Source organism: Lepus europaeus, chromosome 17 (genome assembly GCF_033115175.1).
Source record: "Lepus europaeus isolate LE1 chromosome 17, mLepTim1.pri, whole genome shotgun sequence".
In the NCBI taxonomy this organism is placed as follows: Eukaryota; Metazoa; Chordata; class Mammalia; order Lagomorpha; family Leporidae; genus Lepus; species Lepus europaeus.
In genome coordinates, this window is record NC_084843.1 from 30,007,226 (window position 1) to 30,028,372 (window position 21,147).

A 21,147-nucleotide genomic window follows, 5' to 3' on the forward strand; every position below is an offset into this window, starting at 1 on the left:
CTTCCCGCCAGTTTCTGGCCCCCGAAGGTCGAGCCGGCAGCCTCCGGGGACACCGCGCTCTGTTCCTCCCCTGAGCCCCCAAGGAATAACAGCCTCAGTGATAGGAGCACGCTCTGCCAATCAATTCTGGACTCCGCCCTCACCTCTGCCGGCGTAAATCACATTGGTTGCATCATTCCTGGCCCCCGATAAGATTCTCTTCTTGGATTGGCTAACAGTATCCCCTCCCCCCTGCCTGTGCTTTGTCAGAAGCTCACTATTGGCTAACCGCGTTGCCAAGCTCCGGACGCGGCTCGACCATTGGAGGCCGCGGGCCCGCCTCCACCGGCTATGTGAAGGTGAGCGTCTCCTCCAGTCGCGCCCAGACCGGACCGAGCCGCTCCAGGAGCCGAGTGGAGGTTCTCGGCAGAGTCCTCCTCCCTCGCCATGGCGCCTCCGTCAGTCTTTGCCGAGGTTCCGCAGGCCCAGCCGGTCCTCGTCTTTAAGCTCACTGCCGACTTCCGGGAGGATCCAGACCCCCGCAAGGTCAACCTGGGAGTGGGAGGTGAGGACGCGGTGCCCCGGAGCCTGAGCCGCTCGGAGTGGGGCGCGCCTAACCTGGAGCGTGGGGGCTGCGGGGGAGGCCGAATCTCCATGTGGGCGCGCCCGGGAGGGGAGGCAGGGTGCACGAGGGCTGGGTTCAGCTGCCGATGTTGCAGGTGCGGCTTTGGAGCCCCTGGAGAGGGGAGATGTGTCCAAGGTCACACAGAACGAGTGCAGCAGCCGGCACACGAGCTCCGTCTTCCTGATTCCTCCGTCCGGTGTTCCTTGTCCTACATCCTCCTCAGAAACGCGAGGGCCAGGGATTGTGACGAGAGGAAGGAAAATATGACGCCCGATGGGCTTGGGGGGTCCCGGCTGCCGGAACCGGGGAAAGGACACTTAGGGAGACGTAGGGAGCTGTGACCTGGGTCGGTAAATATTTGAGGGACCGCCAGGACAATCAGATAGCTTATGAAGTCTGGTGGGGTTAGAGGGAGGCTTGGTTTTGTCCTCAAGGATTTAACAAATCTGCACCTTAGTTATGCTGCCCTGCGGTAGGGCTCTGAGTGCTTCTGTGATGGGCTAATGCCCCTGCAGATGGTTCTGGCCCTGGTATGACCAGATGGAGATGGTGGAAGAAGTGTGGACGCTAGAAACTCGCTCTCCACACATCCTTGAGTTCGTCTCTTGGTTGTATTTCTTGGGCCTTGGACATCTGCGTGTGGGCCTCCGTTTCCCTCCTTTGCAAGATTTGTCCTGGAGGGCCTCTGACATTCCACTTAACCCAATTCCTCTGAGTCCTCTGCGGTGAGTGCTTTATCTCCTTCACTGTCATTCGCATGTTTGAAGCCCCAATGACGCTCTCTCGATTGCCAGTTTGCCACATTCTAAGATCAGTCAGAGAGAGGAGAACGACAGAAGGATGTGCTTTGCTAGGGGACGGACTGGGATGAAAAGATGAGAGAGGAAGTGGGATTAATTTGTAGGGCAAGGTGACATGAAGGAGGTTCAGAAACAGGCTTCCCACAGAGAATGTTTGTGTCTCCACTGAGGAGTATGGGGGAGAGAGTAAGGGAAAATCCACTAGAAAGGGAGTCTGTTGAAGCTGGGTGATGGGTACGTGTGCAGACTTTATAGTATTCTTTCAACTTCTGTGTGTATTTGAAATTTTTCATAAAAAGCATTAAAAAATTAAGTCAGGACTACATATTTTGCTCATGGAGGGAAAGTGATGTTTTCAGCAGGCAGCAGAATAAGACAAATATTCAAAGATTGCTTTGAATTGGAATGAGTGCTATTCAAGCTCTTAATTTAAATCTAGTACAGAACCTCCAAATAGTAAGTATGGCCAATACCTACCAAAGAACTAATATTAATGTTAGTCTAGACCTCAGATTTTATTTGCCCTTGACCTTTGAACTGTCTTACAGATTTTTCTTCTTCTTCTTCTTTTTTTTTTTTTTTTTTTTTTTTTGGTGAGGATTAAATTCATTAAAGGTACTTAGAACTGTATCTGGCAAATAAATAGGGGTTATATAAGCATTGGCTATTACTGTTATTGTTGTTTTGGCATTTCTTTGGATGAGTCTCAGATGATATTTAATAGAAATTTTCAGCTCAAGAACTGTAGAATGGAATAATTTATGGTATTGGTTCAGAAATAGTGTTCAAGCAGAGAAAAAGCGTCCAGGCAGAGTGACTGGCTTAGAGCCGGTCTTTGGCTCACTGGCTGCCTCATCTCTGCTGGTGCCTTTGTTATATTTCCCAGCAACCCAGGAACTGCAGCTCCTTACTGTGAGCAAATGAGATACGTATAGAATCTCATATGTTGCCCCAAATCTCCTATATTGCTAAAGCTTAGAGACATGATATAATTTACCCTGGGTCTTATGACCACTGCCTGTTAGCCGGGGATTCCTGGCAGGTCGTTCAGGCCCTAGGGTTTCTGCTCATTCCTCCATTTCAGGTGCCTTCAGGTGCTCTGGAGGCAGCCAAAGAAAGAACTGTAGCAGGAAGAGCCAGAAGACTGGGGACAGGCCCAGCACTGTGGTCTAGCAGTGTGACCTTGGGAGGATTACGTGACATCCCAGGGACTCAGTCTAAAAGGAGGAACTGACTGCCGTCTCTGTCAGGCTAAGGTTGGACTCTACTGCTCCAAGATTCACTAGCATGCTCCATGACAATAGTGTATGTAGGGCAATAATTTTCTGGTCTTATTAGTTGACTTGAGGAGTAAGTAAATGAAGAGAAATGTGATGTGCAATTAAAAAGTGTAATATATAGATGTTATTTTTGATCCCCACTGTGACCTACCTTTTTGTAGCTGGCAGCTCCTTGGATGAAGACCTTATCAGAGTAGAACAGGGTTAGAGACGTCTTTTCAGCCTTTGGATGTGTTGTCTTTGCTTGCACATATCCTCAGGGAATGTAGTTAATTACTGGCTTTGGGGAAGCTGTTTTGCCCCCCTGCAGGTCATGATAAAACCCCATAGAGGTTATTCAGCTCAGAGAATAGTGACATTTCAGAATACATGGCAGCTTAACCTCATCAGTCAGGTCCACTTACAGATGGTTTCCCCGGAGATTTTCTTCTTGCTGTGTGATTTCAGTAAGCTCTGTGCAGTGGATATCACATTTTCCACTGTTAGGCACAGCACTTTTTGAGTTGATTGCTTTAGTGCTTCTGGAAAACTTCGACTGAAGTGTCTTTGAGGGCAAGGGAGACATGGGTCCTACGTGACTCGGCCTGTAAAGACATTTCTTCAAAGATTCCAGTTTGTTTTTCATGTAAACTTATCTTTCCTTTGGTCCAGATAATCTATTTGTTTTTAATATTTATTGGAATATTCAATATGGTTTTCTAGCATATTCAAATAAAGGATTTTAAGAAATATTGTATCTTTTAAAAACATTTTTACATTAAAGATCCTTTTTTTAAGATTTATTTATTTATTTGAAAGGCAGAGTTAGAGAGAGGAGAGACAGAGTGAGACCTGGAGTCGCCACTCTGCAGCCCCCTGTCTGTTTATTTGGCACCTGGGTCTTGTCCATTCAAGTATCTCCCCATTTATTTACCTCCACTGGCGCTGCCTTCATTCAGACCTCACTGTTCCCCTTCTAGACTGTCGCCACAGCTTGCTGACTTAATTACCTGCCTCTGTCCTCTCCAGTCTGTTTCACGGTTTCATTCTAATGACTCCTTCAGTGCTTGCAGTAGTTCCCACTGAAATGGAAGTTCCTTAGAAGAGACTCCGTGACCCTTTGAGCCACTCCCTGCATGGATCCGACTTCTGAGCCGTGAAAATGCAGATCCTCAAAAACCCAGCACTGTGCCAGCTTCCGGGACCTTGCACAGGTCTGGGTCTGGATCACCGTCCTCCGCTTATCTGCCTTTTAAACTTGTTCATCATTCACATTTCATCCTCTGTGAACTCTGCCTGCCCTCAGAGAAGGTTTCCTGGAGGGCGGATGGTCTCTTACCCGTTTCTGTGTGGCTGCTTCTAGCTAGTGCCTGGCTCATGGTAGGTTCAGTGAATGAGTGGATGAAAGAATGAATGAGAAGCTCGTGACTGCACAGACCGGAGTGAGAATTCCGCAGGAATGAGGGAGCTGGTGATACTTGACCTCATCCAGTCACCCGGGAGGAACCTGCAGTTCTGCTGCAATAGCAGTTAGGTGAGGCCTTGGGAATTAGTCCAGAACAGAACCTGGGAGAAATTGGGCAATGAGGACAGAAGGGAAGGTATACATTGGCCAGTTTCTCCTTCGTCACAGTAAAGACACGATACCCTTCTCCCATGCCCACCCTGGGAAGCATTACAAGATTTTCTAGAGTTCCATGGAATATGCAGTGGTGGTAAGAACATACAGCCTTTTCTTTCTCTTTCATTAATTTTACTTATTCTACGTTATTCATGAGTGACATCACAAATGTGAATACATAGCATAATTGTTTAGTATATCTAATGTCCAAACCCAGACTCAAAGCATAAAATAACTGCTTTTTCTATGAACATTCACATTTTCTACATCTAAATAGTATTAATACTTTATTCTATTTGCTGTGGTTATATTTAGTTATTTATTTGAAAGGCAGAGTTATAGACAGAAAGAAAGAAGGTTCTTCCATTCCTTGGTTTACCCTTCAAATGGTCACAATGATGGGGATTAGGCCAGGTTGAAGCCAGAAGCCTAGAACTCCACCTGCGTCTTCCATGTGAGCGGCAGGGGCCCAAGCACTTAGGCCTCTTCTGCTTTTCCCAGGCACTTTAGCAGGGAGGTGGGTCCAAGGTGAGCAGCCAGGACTCCATATGGAATGCAGGTGTCCCAGGCAGCAACTTAACCCACTGTGCCACAGTGCCAGCCCCTAAGTAGTATCCTTTCTATGTAGTCCAAACATACTGTTATTCTTCAGAAATTTCTGGAAACCCTCTCTTGGTTGGAATGGCCTTTGAAGCAGGTAGACCATTTCTTTATAATTGTTCTACAGGAATATTACCCAGTTTATTCACCTACCCTCTCTTTGAAGGAGAGGGTGCAAGTACCATTTCTAAAAATTAAATTGAATTGCAAAGAATGAAGATTTGGCACTATTGGGAACATTGAGAATAATGAGATAATTGCCTCTGAAAACAATTCCAGAAGGAATTCCAAGAATGTTTTGAACAATGGTAGCATTGTGATCGTAGATAGGGTGATCTGCTTCAGGGACAACTCTGTCTTGGAAGTTGTTATTTTGGTGTATATTTAAGGAAATCTGACCCTCCTGGTAGAGTAGGCTTTGTGAGCTTATTGGGTGGGAAGTAGTTTGGTGACCCAGGGGTATCATGCATGCTATGACTGCCTTGAGGGTTAGATTCCCCCGCCCGGAGACTATTGGTTGGTTAGTGGCTATGTCAGTCTGGGAGATCTAGCCCCATTTTTGTTACTTGCTTGGTATGTTTCTCAGATTTGCATATGACATTCCTGGAAGTTAAAGTTAACTGACAGGAGAGAGCCACAAAATTCAAAACGATCATATGAAGTCTTTTATTTGTTTTGGCCTAGTATACCTTTTGACTTAGTAATATTACATTTAGAATTTTTTTTTTTAAGATTTATTTACCAGGCCGGCGCCGTGGTTCACTAGGATAATCCTCCGCCTGCCGCACCAGCACCCTGAGTTCTAGACCCAGTTGGGGCACTGGATTCTGTTCCGGTTGCTCCTCTTCCAGGCCAGCTCTCTGCTGTGGCCCAGGAAGGCAATGGAGGATGGCTCAAGTGCTTGGGCCCTGCACCCACATGGGAGACCAGAGGAAGTACCTGGCTCCTGGCTTTGGATCAGTGCGGTGCACTGGCTGTGGCTGCCATTTGCGGGGTGAACCAACGGAAGGAAGACCTTTCTCTCTGTCTCTCTGTCACTAACTCTGCCTGTAAAAAAAAAAAAAAAAAAGATTTATTTACCAAGGCCAGGAGCCTGGAATTCTATCCATGTCTCCCATGTGGGTGACAGAGGTTCAAGTACTTGAGCCATCTGCTGCTTTCCTAAGTGCATTAGCAAGGAACTAGATTAGAAGTGGAGCAGCCAGGACTTGAGTGGCACTCATGGGATGCTGGCATTTCAGGAGGTGATTTACCGCACTGAACCACAACACTGGCCCCAGAATTTTTTCAAATAAAACACTTATGAATATGTGTAAAGATATGAGCATTCAACATGATTATAATAGTACACACTTGAAAATAACATGGTTAATAGTGATGCATAGGAAGCCACTAAAATAATGTTGTGCATGGCTTATTTATATGAAAAAATGCCCAGTTACATTCATACGAGAAATGCAAATAAAACTACTCTCAGATATCATTTGCACCTTCTCCTTGGCAAAAATTCTCTCAGTGGATGAGGCTATGGGAAAGAGACAATTCTTTTTTTTTTTTTTTTTTTAAAGATTTACTTGTTTATTTGGCCGGCGCTGCGGCTCACTAGGCTAGTCCTCCGCCTTGTGGCGCCGGCACACTGGGTTCTAGTCCCGGTCTGGGCGCCAGATTCTGTCCCGGTTGCCCCTCTTCCAGGCCAGCTCTCTGCTGTGGCCAGGGAGTGCAGTGGAGGATGGCCCAAGTGCTTGGGCCCTGCACCCCATGGGAGACCAGGAGAAGCACCTGGCTCCTGGCTTCGGATCAGCGTGATGTGCAGGCCGCAGTGGCCATTGGAGGGTGAACCAACGGCAAAGGAAGACCTTTCTCTCTGTCTCTCTCTCTCTCTCACTATCCACTCTACTCTGCCTGTCAAAAAAAAAAATTTTTTTTTAAAAATTTAAAGATTTACTTATTTGAGAAATAGAGGCAGTCAAAGAGAGCTAGAGAGAGTTCTTCCATCTGCTGGTTCACTCCCCAAATAGCCACCACGGCCTGAGCTGGGCCAATCCAAAGCCAGGAGCCAGGAGTTTCCTCCAGGTCTCCCATGTGGGTGCAGATGCCCAAACACTTGGGCCATCTTCCACTGCTTTCCCAGGCCATAGCAGAGAGCTGGATCGGAAGTGGAGCAGCTGGGTCTTGAACCGGCGCCCATATGGGAGGCCAACACTGCAGGTGGCAGCTTTACCTGCTACGCCATGGCGCCGGCCCCAGCAATCTTACACAGTGCTTGTGGGAATATAAATTGATAGAATCCCTCTGAAGGGCAATTTGGAAATAGCTATCAAAATTATAAACACACTCGCTTCTTAGCTCACTCTTCCATTTCCAACACTGCATGTTACGTTTACATACACATGAGAGGACTGCTCATATTCATATGAAGTATTGTTTTAAAAGCCAACTCAAATGTCTGTCAACAAGAGACTGGCGGGGGCTGGTGATGTGATGTCGCAGTCACCTCTTAGGACACTAGCGCCTTATATCGGAGCGCTGGCTCTGTGCTTCTGATCCAGCTCCCTGGGAAAACAGCAGACGATGGCCCAAGCCCTGCCACCCCCAACATGGATGGTGTTCCAGGCTCCTGGCCTCATCATGGACCAGTCCTGGCCTTTGTGGGCATTTCAGGAGTCAATCAGTAAATGGGAGATCTCTGTCTCTTGTCTCTCCCTCTCTTTCTCTCTGTCACTCTGTCAAATAAATAAATTCTTATAAAAAAACATACAAGAGACTAGTAAGAAAATGTGATACATTCATCAGTTAAGCAGCTGTGAAAAACAACAAGGACACTCTGTGTACACAAATGTAAAAAGATATTTAGGTAGAAAAAGCAAGGAATAAAATAGTATGATGTGCTGTGTTTTGTGTAAAAAGGGCAGATGTGAGGAGCTTATTTGCTTGTGTGTGCTTAGGGAAGTTCTAGAAGGATACATTCGAAACTGAGGACAGTTATTACGGAGGGAGGCAGATGGGGAAGACCACGGCACTGAGACGTGTGGAACATGTCACCTACTAGAAAAACGGTTGCTGATGAGCTATTAATAACATATTTAAGTGGAAAACAGCATGTTGAAAATTCCATATATGGTATGAGCCATGGGGAAAAAAGTTAATTTTTTTTTTTAAAAGTCAGGGATAAATTCTGTGCAGAAATCAATAAGATAAAACTTAATTACAATTACTGTAATATTTTGTTTCCATTTTAAAATCACTTGCGTGAGTATAGGATTGTTGGAGACCTAAATATTCAAGCAGAAAGCAAATGACCTCTGCTGAGAATTCCACTCAGAGAGATTATTGGCCTGGGCACCAAGCCAGAGCAGCTGCCCACTACAGCTATAATCCTGTCACAGCCAGAATAGTATAGAGGAAAAAAATCAGTGCTAGCGTAACTCAGCACAGCCTTAAATTACTTTTAGTGTAGAAGGACTGGTTAGAAATTTACTATAAAGTGAGGTTAAACATTGTGAAATAGGTAAATTTAAATCATTGAAAGCATGAGGCACAGGAAGTAGATGAACCGTCTGGTAAACACTGGCTGATGTCAAAATGTAGAACAGGACGAAGATGTGTTGAAGTGGGTCCTCGGGTGACTATGAAATGAGTTGTTGAACTCTTCTGTCCCAGAGTGTTTGCTCATTGTTCAGCCTCGTTCTGTGCTTCAGGGCACGAGGAGGAGGTAGGCCCCTTCCACCCTTCTTTCCATGCTTATGTTAGAAGGTGCAGACTTCCTGGGCAGTAGCACCCAGACCTTTCTGGAAACCTCAGGGAGATGTAGAAAGAAGAAAATTGTTGGGCCAGTAGCTGTAGAGACATCAATGCACTAGCAGTATTGACCTAGCTTTTTTTTTTTTAATTTTTACATTTTTTAAAATTTTGCTTGTTTTTGTAAGGCAGAGAGATAAAGATATCTTCTATCTACTGGTTCACTCCCTGAATGCCAGCCACAGCCACGGCTGGGCCAGGCTGAAGCCAGGAGCAAGGAGAGAAGCCAAGAATTCAGTGGGCCCCATGTCAGTGGCAGGGACCCAATTACTTGAGCCATCCCCTGCTGCCTCGGAGTGTGCCTCGGTAGAAAGCTGGGATTGGCAGCCGGGGCAGGGAGTGGAACCCAGGGACTCCAGTGTAGGATGCAGCTGTCCCAAGCAAGGTCTTAACCACCAGGCAAACACCCACCCCTGCTGTTGTGCCTTGAGTGGGAAGTGTTGGAATCCCCCTGTGTGCAGTTCCCATTTCTAACTTGGACAAAGCCTGAGACTCCACTGTGTATAACTCTTTCCTGTGTTCCAGCTTACCGCACAGACGATTGCCAGCCCTGGGTTTTGCCGGTAGTGAGGAAGGTGGAGCAGAAGATTGCTAACGACAGTAGCCTCAACCATGAGTACCTGCCCATTCTGGGCCTGGCGGAGTTCCGGACCTTTGCTTCTCGCCTTGCCCTTGGGGATGACAGCCCAGCTATTGTGGAGAAGCGGGTGAGTTTGGGGTAAGGATCTGTTGTCTCATTAGAAACTCTGAAAGCGAAGAGGAGTTGAAAATTTAGACTTCCACTTGTTTTACATTCTTAGGTGTTAGGTCTAGTGACCCAGCAATGAATGAGTCATTCAAGTAGTGTGAGTTCATGAACCTCGTAGTGTAATTATCGTGGCCATATACGAAGCACAGCCTCTTAGATCATTCAGGTTCCCACCAGCAGCTGGGCAGAGTTTAGCTGTGGGATTTGAAGCAGTCAGTGGAGATGCCAAGTACAGGGAATCTGATGGAATGATATTCTGAAATTCTATGCAGAGTTTTGTGTGTTTTTATTTCTGGGGAGAGAAGGATTATAACTTTACCAGATTTTCAAAGGGTTTCTGTGCTCGTACAGACGTTTAAGAGCCATTGGTCTAGATGCTCTGTGAAGTCTTTGCCAGTTCTAGTATTCTGTAATACTTCTGGCCTTCAGAGTAGCATCTCGCATTTAGGTACTTCCGGGTATGTATCCTGTGCATAACTAGAGACACGGGGAAGAACACATTTGGAAGCGGAAGTGAGATAGGCTGTATGTGGCAGGAAGTGATGCAGGACAGGTCCTCAGAGTTGTAGCAATGCAGAGGAGAGGGACTTGGAAAAAGTGTGGAGGAGGCAGGACACTGCTTCTCAATGCTGGTGCATATTTGTATCTCCTGGAGAGTCTTTATTATTTTTGACAGGCAGAGTGGACAGTGAGAGAGAGAGAGACAGAGAGAAAGGTCTTCCTTTGCCGTTGGTTCACCCTCCAATGGCCGCTGCAGCTGGCGCGCTGCAGCCGGCGCACCGTGCTGGTCCGAAGCCAGGAGCCAGGTGCTTCTCCTGGTCTCCCATGGGGTGCAGGGCCCAAGGACTTGGGCCATCCTCCACTGCACTCCCAGGCCACAGCAGACAGCTAGGCTGGAAGAGGGGCAACCGGGACAGAATCTGGCACCCCGACCGGGACTAGAACCCGGTGTGCCAGCGGCGCTAGGCGGAGGATTAGCCTATTGAGCCATGGCGCTGGCCTCCTGGAAAGTCTTAAAAACCACATTAATGGGGCTGGTGCTGTGGTACTGAAGTACTGGCCTGAAGTACTGGCATTCCATATGGGCGCCAGTTCGAGACTTGGCTGCTCCACTTCTGATCTAGCTCTTTGCCATGGCCTGGGAAAGCAGTAGAAGATGGCCCAAGTCCTTGGGCCTCTATACCCACATGGGAGATCCAGAAAAAGCTCCTGGCTCCTGGCTTTGGATTGGTGCAGCTCGGCCATTGTGGCCATCTGGGAAATGAGCCAGCAGATGGAAGACCTCTCTCTGTCTCTACTTCTCTCTGTAACTCTCTCTTTCAAATAAATAAAATAAATATAAAAAAAACAAAAACAAAAACAAAAACAAAAAACCCTCACTGATGATTTGGCCCTGCTCCAGACTGGTGTTAAATCCAATCTTAGAGGGTGTTGCTCTTCTGCCCCACCTTTCACACTTTCTTGTCCTTCCTTTTTCTTGCCCCTATGGGCATGTTTTTTATTTTAATTTTTTTTAAAAAAATTGAAAGGCAGAGAGAGAGAGACAGAGGCAGACAGAAAGATCTTCCCTCCTATCTTCTGTTTACTTTCCAAATGCCCCCCATGGTTGGGACTGGGCCAACCTGAAGCCAGAAACTCCATCCAGGTACCCAATATGGGTGTCAGCAACCTAGCTACTTGAGCCGTCATCTGCTGCCTCCTGCGGTGCAAATTAGCAGGAAACTGGCATCAGGAGTGGAGCTGGGACCTGAACCCATGAACTGCTATGCCACTCAGGTTGGCCATATATATATATATATATATATTTTTTTTTTTTTTTTACAGGCAGAGTTAGTGAGAGAGAGACAGAGAGAAAGGTCTTCCTTCTGTTGGTTCACCCAGCAAATGGCAGCCACAGCCAGTGCACCGCACTGATCCAAAGCCAGGAGCCAGGTGCTTCCTCCTGGTCTCCCATGTGGGTGCAGAGCCCAAGCACTTGGGCCATCCTCCATTGCCTTCCCGGGCCACAGCAGAGAGCTGGACTGGAAAAGGAGCAACTGGGACAGAATCTGGCACCCCAACCAGGGCTAGAACCCGGGGTGCCGGTGCCGCAGGCGGAGGATTAGCCTAGTGAGCTCCCCAGGTGATTGCACAGTACAGCTAGGGTTGAGACCCATGAAGTACTAGAGAAGGGAATGTGAAGGGGCGTTCCTCTTGAATGGTAGCAGTCCAGGGACAGAGGGAAGTGGTAAGCAAGTCTAGGTTGTAAGGAGCCCACCTGGGGGCTGGCGCTGTGGCTCACTTGGTTAATCCTCCATCTGTGGCACCGGCATCCCATATGGGCTCCGGGTTCTAGTCCCGGTTGCTCCTCTTCCAGTCCAGCTCTCTGCTGTGGCCCGGGAAGGCAGTGGAGGATGGCCCAGGTGCTTGGGCCCCTGCACCCACATGGGAGACCAGGAGGAGGCACCTGGCTCCTGGCTTCGGATCGGCACAGCGCACCAGCCGCAGCGGCCATTTGGGGGGTGAACCAACAGAAGGAAGACCTTTCTCTCTGTCTCACTTTCACTGTCTAACTCTATCTGTCAAATTTAAAAAAAAAAAAGAGCCCACCTGATGGAGCTGGGACCTTGTTTTGGAACCAGGCAGGGGAAGCAGCTGAAGGTTTGAGCAGAGGAGTTACCCAGTAACAGCGCTGTTTGAAGAAGATAAGCCTGGCTGGACAGGTGGGAAAGGGAAGAGCTCAGGTTTTGCAATAGTCCAGTTAGGCATTGTGCAGTTTAAGCCAGCTGCCCCTGAGCCGTGTTGTGCCGTCTGCTGTTCACGCGTTGAAAGGGCCACCTCTGGAGTCATCTAACCTGTTCCCCACCTGCTGTTTACAGTGGTTTTTTTCCTTTTGTGTATCACACTACCTGGATGCCCTGAGAGGCGGAAGACAGGGTGAAATGAAGGTTACACCTGTGTGCATTCTTAAACATTTATCAGGAAGCAGGGAGGCTCGGGTGAAGGTCTTGGAGCTCAGACTAGTGATTAGGCAGGGAATTAACTTAATTAGGGTTTTAACTGGATTGGTATGAGAGACTGGGACTTGGCTGAAGGACCTGAAGATATATGGATAGAAACAGTAGCGTGTAGAGATTATGGGTAGCATAGGGAAATTGCTTCAAAAATCCAAGGTTTCCCCAAAGAGAGAGGCGCTTCCTACTGAAATGTGTAAGTGGGAGACTTTGACAGCTGGGGGCCTGTCTTCTGAGATGCTGTAGAAAAATTACTTGGAGTTTTGTTTTGATGTGTCTAAGTGGGAGCAGAGTGTTGGGAGCTCCGTCCTCGAAGACTGTTTCTTATCAGCTATTCGCTGTGTTGGGCACATGCTTGCTCCTCTGCCCGTTGATCCTCATTTTGGTCACTTTGCACACGAAGACCTGGGGCTGTAGCTTGTGCGTTGACCTGAGAGCATGGCCTTCTCTCTCAGTCTTGTTCTTCCAGTGCTGTGCTTTCGATCACAGAACAGACTTAAATGGCAGTTTTCACAGCAGCACATATTTGAAGACACTGTTTTGGGCTGGTTCAGAGTCCTCCTCTGGCATCTGTATCACCCCAGGTACCAGCTGGTAATCAGTTCTGCGCCTTTGTCTTTGAAGAAGTGCCCTCCACCGCAGGCTGCTGTCCTACTTAGCTCTGCTCTCCACCATCTCTTGCATTCTTGGAACAGCATTCTAAGATCTTCCTGCCTCTAGTCTCTTCCCCATTCTAATATATCCAGCACACTACAGCAAGAATGATCTTCCTCAGAACAAAGCTAACCATGTCACATGTCCCTTCTCCCCCTGCCCATCCCCCACAGTAGTTCCCCCACTTGTCTACAGGGTAAAAATCTAGATTTTTTTTTCTTTTTTTCTTTTTTTTTTTTTTTTTTTTATTTGACAGGTAGAGTTATAGACAGTAAGAGAGAGAGACAGACAGAGAGAAAGGTCTTCCTTCTGTTGGTTCACCCCCCAAATGGCCGCTGCGGCCAGTGCTCTGTGCCGATCCAAAGCCAGGAGCCAGGTGCCTCCTCCTGGTCTCCCATGTGGGTGCAGGGGCCCAAGCACCTGGGCTATCGTCCACTGCCTTCCCGGGCCACAGCAGAGAGCTGGACTGGAAGAGGAGTGAGCTGGACTAGAACCCGGCACCGCAGGTGGAGGATTAACCAAGTGAGCCACGGCGCTGGCCCTAGATTTTTATTTATTTATTTGAAAAGCAGAGTTACAGATAGAGAGGGGGAGAGACAGAGAGAGATCTTCCATCCACTGTTTCACTCCTCAAATGGCTGCATGGCCAGGGCTGGCCAGCCTGAAACCAGGATCCTGGAACTCCATTTGAGTCTCCTATGTGGGGGCAGGGGCCCAAGTACTTGGGCCATCTTTTGCTTTCCCAGGCCCATTAGCCAGGAGCTGGATCAAAAATGAACCAGCTGGACTTGAATCAGCAACCATGTAGGATGTTGGCATTGCAGATGGTGGCTTAACCCACTGCACCACAGTGCTAGACCCTGAAATCTAGTCTTTGAGCTAGGCATGCAGTGAATTTAATAGTCTTCATCCTATTCTTCCAATTGCTTATTCTTGCTCTTCACTCTAGGAGCCAGGAGTCTGGGTGTTCTCTCTCTCTCTTTTTTTTTTTTTTTGAGAGAGTTACACAGAGAGAGAAGGAGAGGCAGAGAGAGAGAGAGAGAGAGGTCTTCCATCAGCTGGTTCACTGCCCTATTGGCCACAATGGCCAGAGCTGCACTGATCCAAAGCCAGGAGCCACACAGGTGCAGGGGCCCAAGGACTTGGGCCATCTTATACTTCTTTCCCAGGCCATAGCAGAGAGCTGGATTGGAAGTGGAGCAGCTGGGACTCGAACCGGCTCCCATATGGGATGCCAGCACTGCAGGCAGTGGCTTTGCCCGCTATGCCACAGCGCCAGCCCCAACTGGCTGTTTTCTAGACCCGACAGGGCCCAGTCATGACTCAGAAGCTTTGCCTGGCTCCTGCCTCTGCTTGGCATGCCCTCCCTCACTTCTCCATCCTCCCAGTCCCCACCTCCATGTCCTTCAAGACCGGAGTAAAGATCACTACCCTGCTAAATCCTCAGGCAGAGCAAGTTTAGTCCTCTGAGTTGTCAGAGGACTTTGTTCACAGCCTGAGAATAACAGTACCTGTTGTGCCTACCATAATGTACACTTTTATAAGTCTTTCTCTCCCATAAAACTAACTGCCCGCAGACAGGGACCATGGCCTCCTCATTTACCTTGTACGTATTCAGCACTCATCTGCCAGCCTGGCACTCCAAGCTCCCCAGATGTTTGACTCCGTCATTCAGTGGCGGGGCCCACCTCTAGAGAGAGCACTGTGCTAGGAGCTGAGTATGGCACGGACCAAAACACACAGAATCCTTGCCTTTGCTCTCAGTTTTGTGGAGAGGAACAGACTAAACATAAGAAAAGGATACAGGATATTAAAGATGGTAAATGCTGTAAAAACGGAGCAGGGGACCCAAGTTCCAGGTGCAAGGGGTGGGAGTCAGGGTGAATACAGTTTTAACTGGGATGGTTGTGGTAGAAATAGAAATGCCATCTGAGCCCAGACTCGAAGGCGACAAGGCACGAGAGAATGAATGAACCAGAAAGCAGTGTCCTTATGCTTCTCAGGATTCAGCATTGTCAGGCCCTTTGCCCATTTTGAAGAGACCTATTTTCTCGTCTCCTCACTGCTTCTTATACTTTTCTGTTCTCAGACCTTGGGATCCAGATAAAAATACCCATTTTTCATCTCCTGTGCAGTAGTGCTCCAGGATCTGAAGTTACCGAGCTCTTGGAGGTGGGAGGGCCGTGGGCTGTAACTCCTTGCGATGGAATGACATCCCAGTCTTTCTGTGACCTCCAGGAGACCTGGGACTTGGGCAGTGGCTCAGATCTTTCACCACTGTCTTTCTCATCTAGTTCAGCATGCGTTTCTGTGTAGTACCATGCCCTAGGTGCTCTGAGAGTTGCTAGGAGTGCGGAGGTGAATGCCGCAGGACCCTGTCCACACACAGCTCCTGGACGGCTCTCCTACTCCCCGTAGTGAACTCACAACATCAGCAAATTGTGGTCTCAGGCAAGGGTTGTAGAGGCCAGCCCTTGCAAGCTGGCCTGGGTTGTGGGTACTGAGGGCTGCCTTGTCCAGTTTTGCACCAAGTCTTACTGGGTTTCTCCTGCTCTGGATACCCCTGTTTAGCCACAGAGGTCCAGTCACTCGTTGGAGAAGTCTGTACATCCTTTGGTTTTTATGATTTCCATTTATATCAGATATATGGTTTTCTTGCACTTTAGGTCAATTTGCCAAAATCAATTTGTAGAATGACCAAATTGCTACATGAATGATTCACCCAAAACTGGTTCCTTTTAATTGCTGGTATTTAAAGCAACTTGGGTTGCAGTGAAGCCATCTAGGGTTCAGTATATTTTTAGGGAATGATAACTTCTTGAGAATTTGAGTGTCATACCCATCATGAATGTCAGGGATCAGTTAATGTGAGTGAAGTGGGTTTTTCTCTTCTAAGCACATTTTCAGTCTAGTCTTCTGATTTCCTGACTTCTTGTAATGAATTTCCTTTGTGGAGTGGGAGAGAAAGGGTGGAATTAAAAGTTGAGCACAAGAAATCATGCCTGGGAGTGTTTTCACTAGTTTCCATATGTAGCTGCTGTGTTTCCATGGTAACTTCAAATTGTGTTTAGGGGAAACCTTGTTCTTTTTTTTTTGACAGGCAGAGTGGACAGTGAGAGAGAGACAGAAAGAAAGGTCTTCCTTTTCTGTTGGTTCACCCCTCAATGGCCGCTGCGGCTGGCGCACCATGCTGATCCAAAGCCAGGAGCTTCTCCTGGTCTCCCATGCGGGTGCAGGGCCCAAGAACCTGGGCCATCCTCCACTGCACTCCTGGGCCACAGCAGAGAGCTGGACTGGAAGAGGGGCAACCAGGGCAGAATCCGGTGCCCCAACCGGGACTAGAACCTGGGGTGCTGGTGCTGCAGGCGGAGGATTAGCCTAGTGAGCCGCGATGCTGGCGAAACCTTGTTCATTTGAGTAGGAAGTATTAGCATGCCAGAGTCACCAAGGTATGGAATTGGCATTCGTCTTAGCTAGGTGACAAATCCATGAAAAACATAGACATTTGGGTTGTATGACCTTGGCAGCGATGTGCATGAAGAATCCAGGTGGACCACAGTGTGGCGACAAACCCTTAAAGCAGTGGCAAGGGCTCATGCTCAGAAGAGGTCACTGCAGAGAACAGAGCCGGCAGTGCCCCAGGTCTGATGTGCGTTGTCTTCACCCCGGTCCTCTCCCCGAGCCGCTGGCTCCAGTGTACAGCTGTGCTCAGTTCCTCACCTCCGTGAGCTGCAGCTTGGCCTGTGTCCGCGTTTCCGGTGGTGTTCTTTCACAGACACTAAGACCTGTCCGTACAGACTGAACAGTGGGGAATACTAGTGGTGATAATCGGTGTCTGCCTGGTTCTTGGCATAAGTGGGATTTCTGCTAATGATTCCTTGCTCGTGGTGAAGCTGCCCTGCAGGCTGAATGAATCTTTTTTTCCAGTTATTTCCAGGAAGTAGCCAGAGTTTCCTGATTTACTGACCATTGGTGTCACGAACAGCCAAGCTCTTCTCTGTTGCTGTGATCATTTGGGTTCTCTCTGTCTAGCAGCTGACAAATTGTATAATATATGAATACCTGTCAATCACACATTCTTGAGATGACTTACGTGTTCAATGGGTATTTTTTAATGTATTGTTAATTCATATTAATAAAATTTATTTGGGAAGTTAGTATCTATTCATGAATAGGCTAAATGTTTTCCTTTTTTCTACATTTTTCCTTTGTCATCTTTTTTTTTTTGGAAAGAGTTACAGAGAGGGAGGAGAGAGAGAGACATATTCAATCCATCCACTGGTTTACTCCTGAAATGGCCAGAATGACCAGGGTTGGACCAGGCTGAAGCTAGGAGCCAGGAGGTTCTTCCAGGTGTCTCACATTGGTGGCAGGGGCCCAAGGACTTGGACCATCTTCTGCTGCTTTCCCAGGCTCGTTAACAGGGAGTTGGATTGGAAGTGGAGCAGCCAAGATTTGAACTGGCACCCATATAGGATGCTAATGCTACAGGTGGTGGCTTACCCCACTGTACCACAGCACTGGCCCCATCCATTTTTTTTTTAAGATTTATTTATTTACTTGAAAGGCAGTTACGGAGAGAGAGAGAGAGAGAAGGGGAGAGAAAAAACCAGAGATCTCCCATCTACTGGTTCACTTCCCAAATGGGGGCGAGCCAAAGCCAGGAGCCAGGAACTCCATCCAGGTCTCCCGTGCGGGTGCAGGGGCCCAGGCACAAGATCATTCTTGTCTGTTTTGCCAAGCACATTAGCAGAGAAGTGGATCAGAAGTGAAGTAATCAGGACTCAAACCAGTGCTCTTATGGGATGCTGGCATTGCAAGCAGTGGCTTAACTTGCTGCACCACACGCCAGCTCCTCCTCTACCATCTTGCAGCATCAAGGTTATGTTAGGTTTTGAAAAGACTTTGGAAACTTTTTTTCATATCTAGGATGATTTTTTCACCCTTTCATTTCAAATCTGTGTAAAAGTTGGGGTAGCAGGGCCAGCGCCATGGCTCACTTGGTTATTCCTCTGCCTGCGGCGCTGGCAACCCATATGGGCGCCGGGTTCTGGTCCCAGCTGCTCCTCTTCCAGTCCAGCTCTCTGCTGTGGCCCGGGAAGGCAGTGGAAGATGGCCCAAGTGCTTGGGCCCTGCACCTGCATGGGAGACCAGGAGGAAGCACCTGGCTTCCGGCTTCGGATCGGCACAGCGCCAGCCTTGGCGGCCATTTGGGGAGTGAACCAAAGGAAGGAAGACCTTTCTCTCTGTCTCTCTCTCTTACTATCTATAACTCTAATTGTCAAAAAAACCACAAAAAGTTGGGGAAGCACTGCAATGATGAATCTCTGTCTTGTCACCTGTACTCTGATGTGGTTAATCTTGTACATCTCGCCCCTCCTACTCCCCACCCCCTCGCCACTGCCAAGCTGGATTATTTTACAGTAAATCTCCAACATCTAAACCATTTCTTAAAATTACTGTAAAATTTTACATATAACACATGAATACGTTCTTCTTGTTTTTTATCTATTTATTTATTTTAAAGATTTATTTATTTGAAAGTCAGAGTTACACAGAGAGAGAAGGAGAGGCAGAGAGAGAGAGAGAGAGAGAGAGAGAGAGGTCTTCCATCTGTTGGCTCACTCCCCATTTGGCTGCAATAGCTGGAGCTGCGCTGATCTGAAGCCAGGAGCCAGGAGTTTCTTCTGGGTCTCCCATGTGGGTGTAGGGGCCCAAGGAGTTGGGCCATCTTCTACTGCTTTCCCAGGACATAGCAGAGAGCTGGATTGAAAGAGGAGCAGCGGGGACTCGAACTGGCGCCCATATGGGATGCCGGCACTGCAGGCGGTGGCTTTACCTGCTACGCCACAGCGCCGGCCCCATCTCTCTTCTTGTTTTTAAAAGAGAACTTACAGATTTTGCCCACTGTTCCTTCATCTTAGTCCTCTCTGCAGAGTCGCCACGGTTAGAAGCCTGGTGTACCCCTCCTTTTGCGTGTGATTTTCTTTCTTCCTCCTCCTTCTTTGGCCGTGCCTGTGTTGGGCAACATGCAATTGATGCCATTTCTCTACTGAAATACTTAATGCTGAGCCCTAATGAGAGTTTTGAAGGGACAAACTCAGAGCTTGGTAGAACTGCATAGCAAGATGCGGTGACCAGGTGTAGAGTGGACAGCCCGTATTTGTGCCCAGCTCCACCACTTACCAGCCTCGTGTCTTCGGCTTGCCACCTCCCTGAATCCCTTTCCTCATAGGGAAACTGGGGATATAGAACTTTCCAGGGTGTGTGAGGGTCAGGTGAGAAAGAATTTTGTAAATAGTGAAACCTAAGACTTTTATAATTGCCCATATTAAGTCACTGAGAGATGAGAGGGAGGTAAGGAGAGCGACATGGCACTCACATGTCACCCTCGTTTTGCTACAACATGTTCCTGCGGCTTCACAAGCCCTAATCCTAGGGATGAGAAGGAGTTCTGCAGGTTGGTGTCAAGGCAAGTAAGACAGTTTTCCCGGCTTCTGCTGGAAGACATTTTAATCTTGGGGTGGGAGCTGAAAATGTGGGTTTGCCTTCTTGGGCATGCACTAGTGGGTGGTGATGGTCCTCGCCTCTGTGTTCAGAAGTGGAGCTCCCTCTCCAGCCAGGACTCCGGCCTCCTCTTCACAGGGTGGTGACCTTGAGCGACGTGCTTCCCCTGTCTTAGCCTCAGTTTCCTCATCTGTAAACAGAGGCCACAGTATCAGTGCCTTCTCCTTGTGCCAAGGTGAGGTTTGAGTGAGATACCACAGTTGTAGGGCTTAACACTGAGCAGGCACACAGCAGGCGCCCATCATGACCTTAGTTTTGCCGGTATCCTCTGACCTCACCATTAGCAACCTGCGACCCTGCTTCTTCTCTCTCAGGTCGGAGGTGTGCAGTCTTTGGGCGGAACAGGTGCCCTTCGGATCGGAGCCGAGTTCTTAGCACGGTGGTACAACGGCATAAACAACAAGGACACGCCAGTCTATGTATCCTCACCAACCTGGGGTGAGTCTTAGAGCTGTCACGAGAGGAGAGACAGGGAAGCCCGAGAGAATTATCCTCACAGAAAATGATGACTTTGGGGGGGTGCCTGACAGTGGATTATGGCCTTGTGTGAGAAACATGGTACCCACATTCACATTAGGAATAGTTTCTCCTGAGTCTCCCGGTGGGCTTCTATGTTAGGCTGTGTTGAAACTCCCAGAGGAGGCGTGACATGTAGATGCAGGAAGTAGCAGTGCGGTGGATGGACGTTTGGCATGAATGCGAAGGGTGGACTTGCTCTTGGTGACAGTCCTCTGTTCTGACTCCTGGCCCCAGGGACCCCTGTGGACTTTGAGTCTGTGAGGGCCCTGGAAGCCAACTTAAGTCCTTTCCAATTAGGCCTCCTCCTAGTGTTTCTCTAAGTGTTTAACGGTTTACCCCTTTGCTTGCAGAGAATCATAATGCTGTATTTTCTGCCGCTGGTTTTAAGGACATCCGATCCTATCACTACTGGGATGCGGAGAAGAGAGGACTCAACCTCCAGGGTTTCCTGAATGATCTGGAGGTGGGTGATAGAGAAGACAAAGGTGTCATTAGAAAGAGCAGTAAAAGCCTTAGAGCGATTGATTAGCGAGAGTCTGAACTCTTTCCCCGAGCCAGATGCTGGTTTCTGAACTGTCCTGTAACAGGGAGCACCACAGACGTGAAGAGCTGAGGACACAGGCTCCCCTTGCCCTCCGCTGCCAGCGTGCGGCCGACTCTGCCTCCCCGGGGTGTTGCCAGTATCAGAGCTGACACAGCTTCCTTCTCCACAGAGCGCCCCCGAGTTCTCCATCTTTGTCCTCCATGCTTGTGCCCACAACCCGACTGGGACCGACCCGACCCCGGAGCAGTGGAAGCAGATCGCTTCTGTGATGAAGGTAACCGCCTTTTCCAAGAACCTCTTACACAGAGCACTGCTCCTACTGTGCTTTGATGTGTTCCCATGCAGGGCCTGCTTACCAAAGAATTTGAAAAATGGAGAAAAATCCAAAGAAGAAAATAAATATTAACCGTAAATCCTGTTACCCAAAAGAAAGACACTGA

The 21,147-nt window shown here is 48.3% G+C and overlaps 1 protein-coding gene across 1 annotated transcript in view; it reads left to right on the forward strand.

Moving 5' to 3' along the window:
* The first annotated feature begins 319 nt into the window (after positions 1 to 319).
* GOT1 (glutamic-oxaloacetic transaminase 1) overlaps positions 320 to 21,147 on the forward strand; it is a 28,405-nt gene continuing 7,577 nt past the window's right edge. Inside the window, exons 1-5 of the mRNA XM_062214056.1 lie at positions 320 to 544; positions 9,208 to 9,389; positions 19,959 to 20,082; positions 20,514 to 20,626; positions 20,877 to 20,981. Of these exons, the coding sequence (XP_062070040.1) occupies positions 427 to 544; positions 9,208 to 9,389; positions 19,959 to 20,082; positions 20,514 to 20,626; positions 20,877 to 20,981 (642 nt within the window). The 5' untranslated portion in view covers positions 320 to 426. The remainder of the gene's footprint in view (positions 545 to 9,207; positions 9,390 to 19,958; positions 20,083 to 20,513; positions 20,627 to 20,876; positions 20,982 to 21,147) is intronic.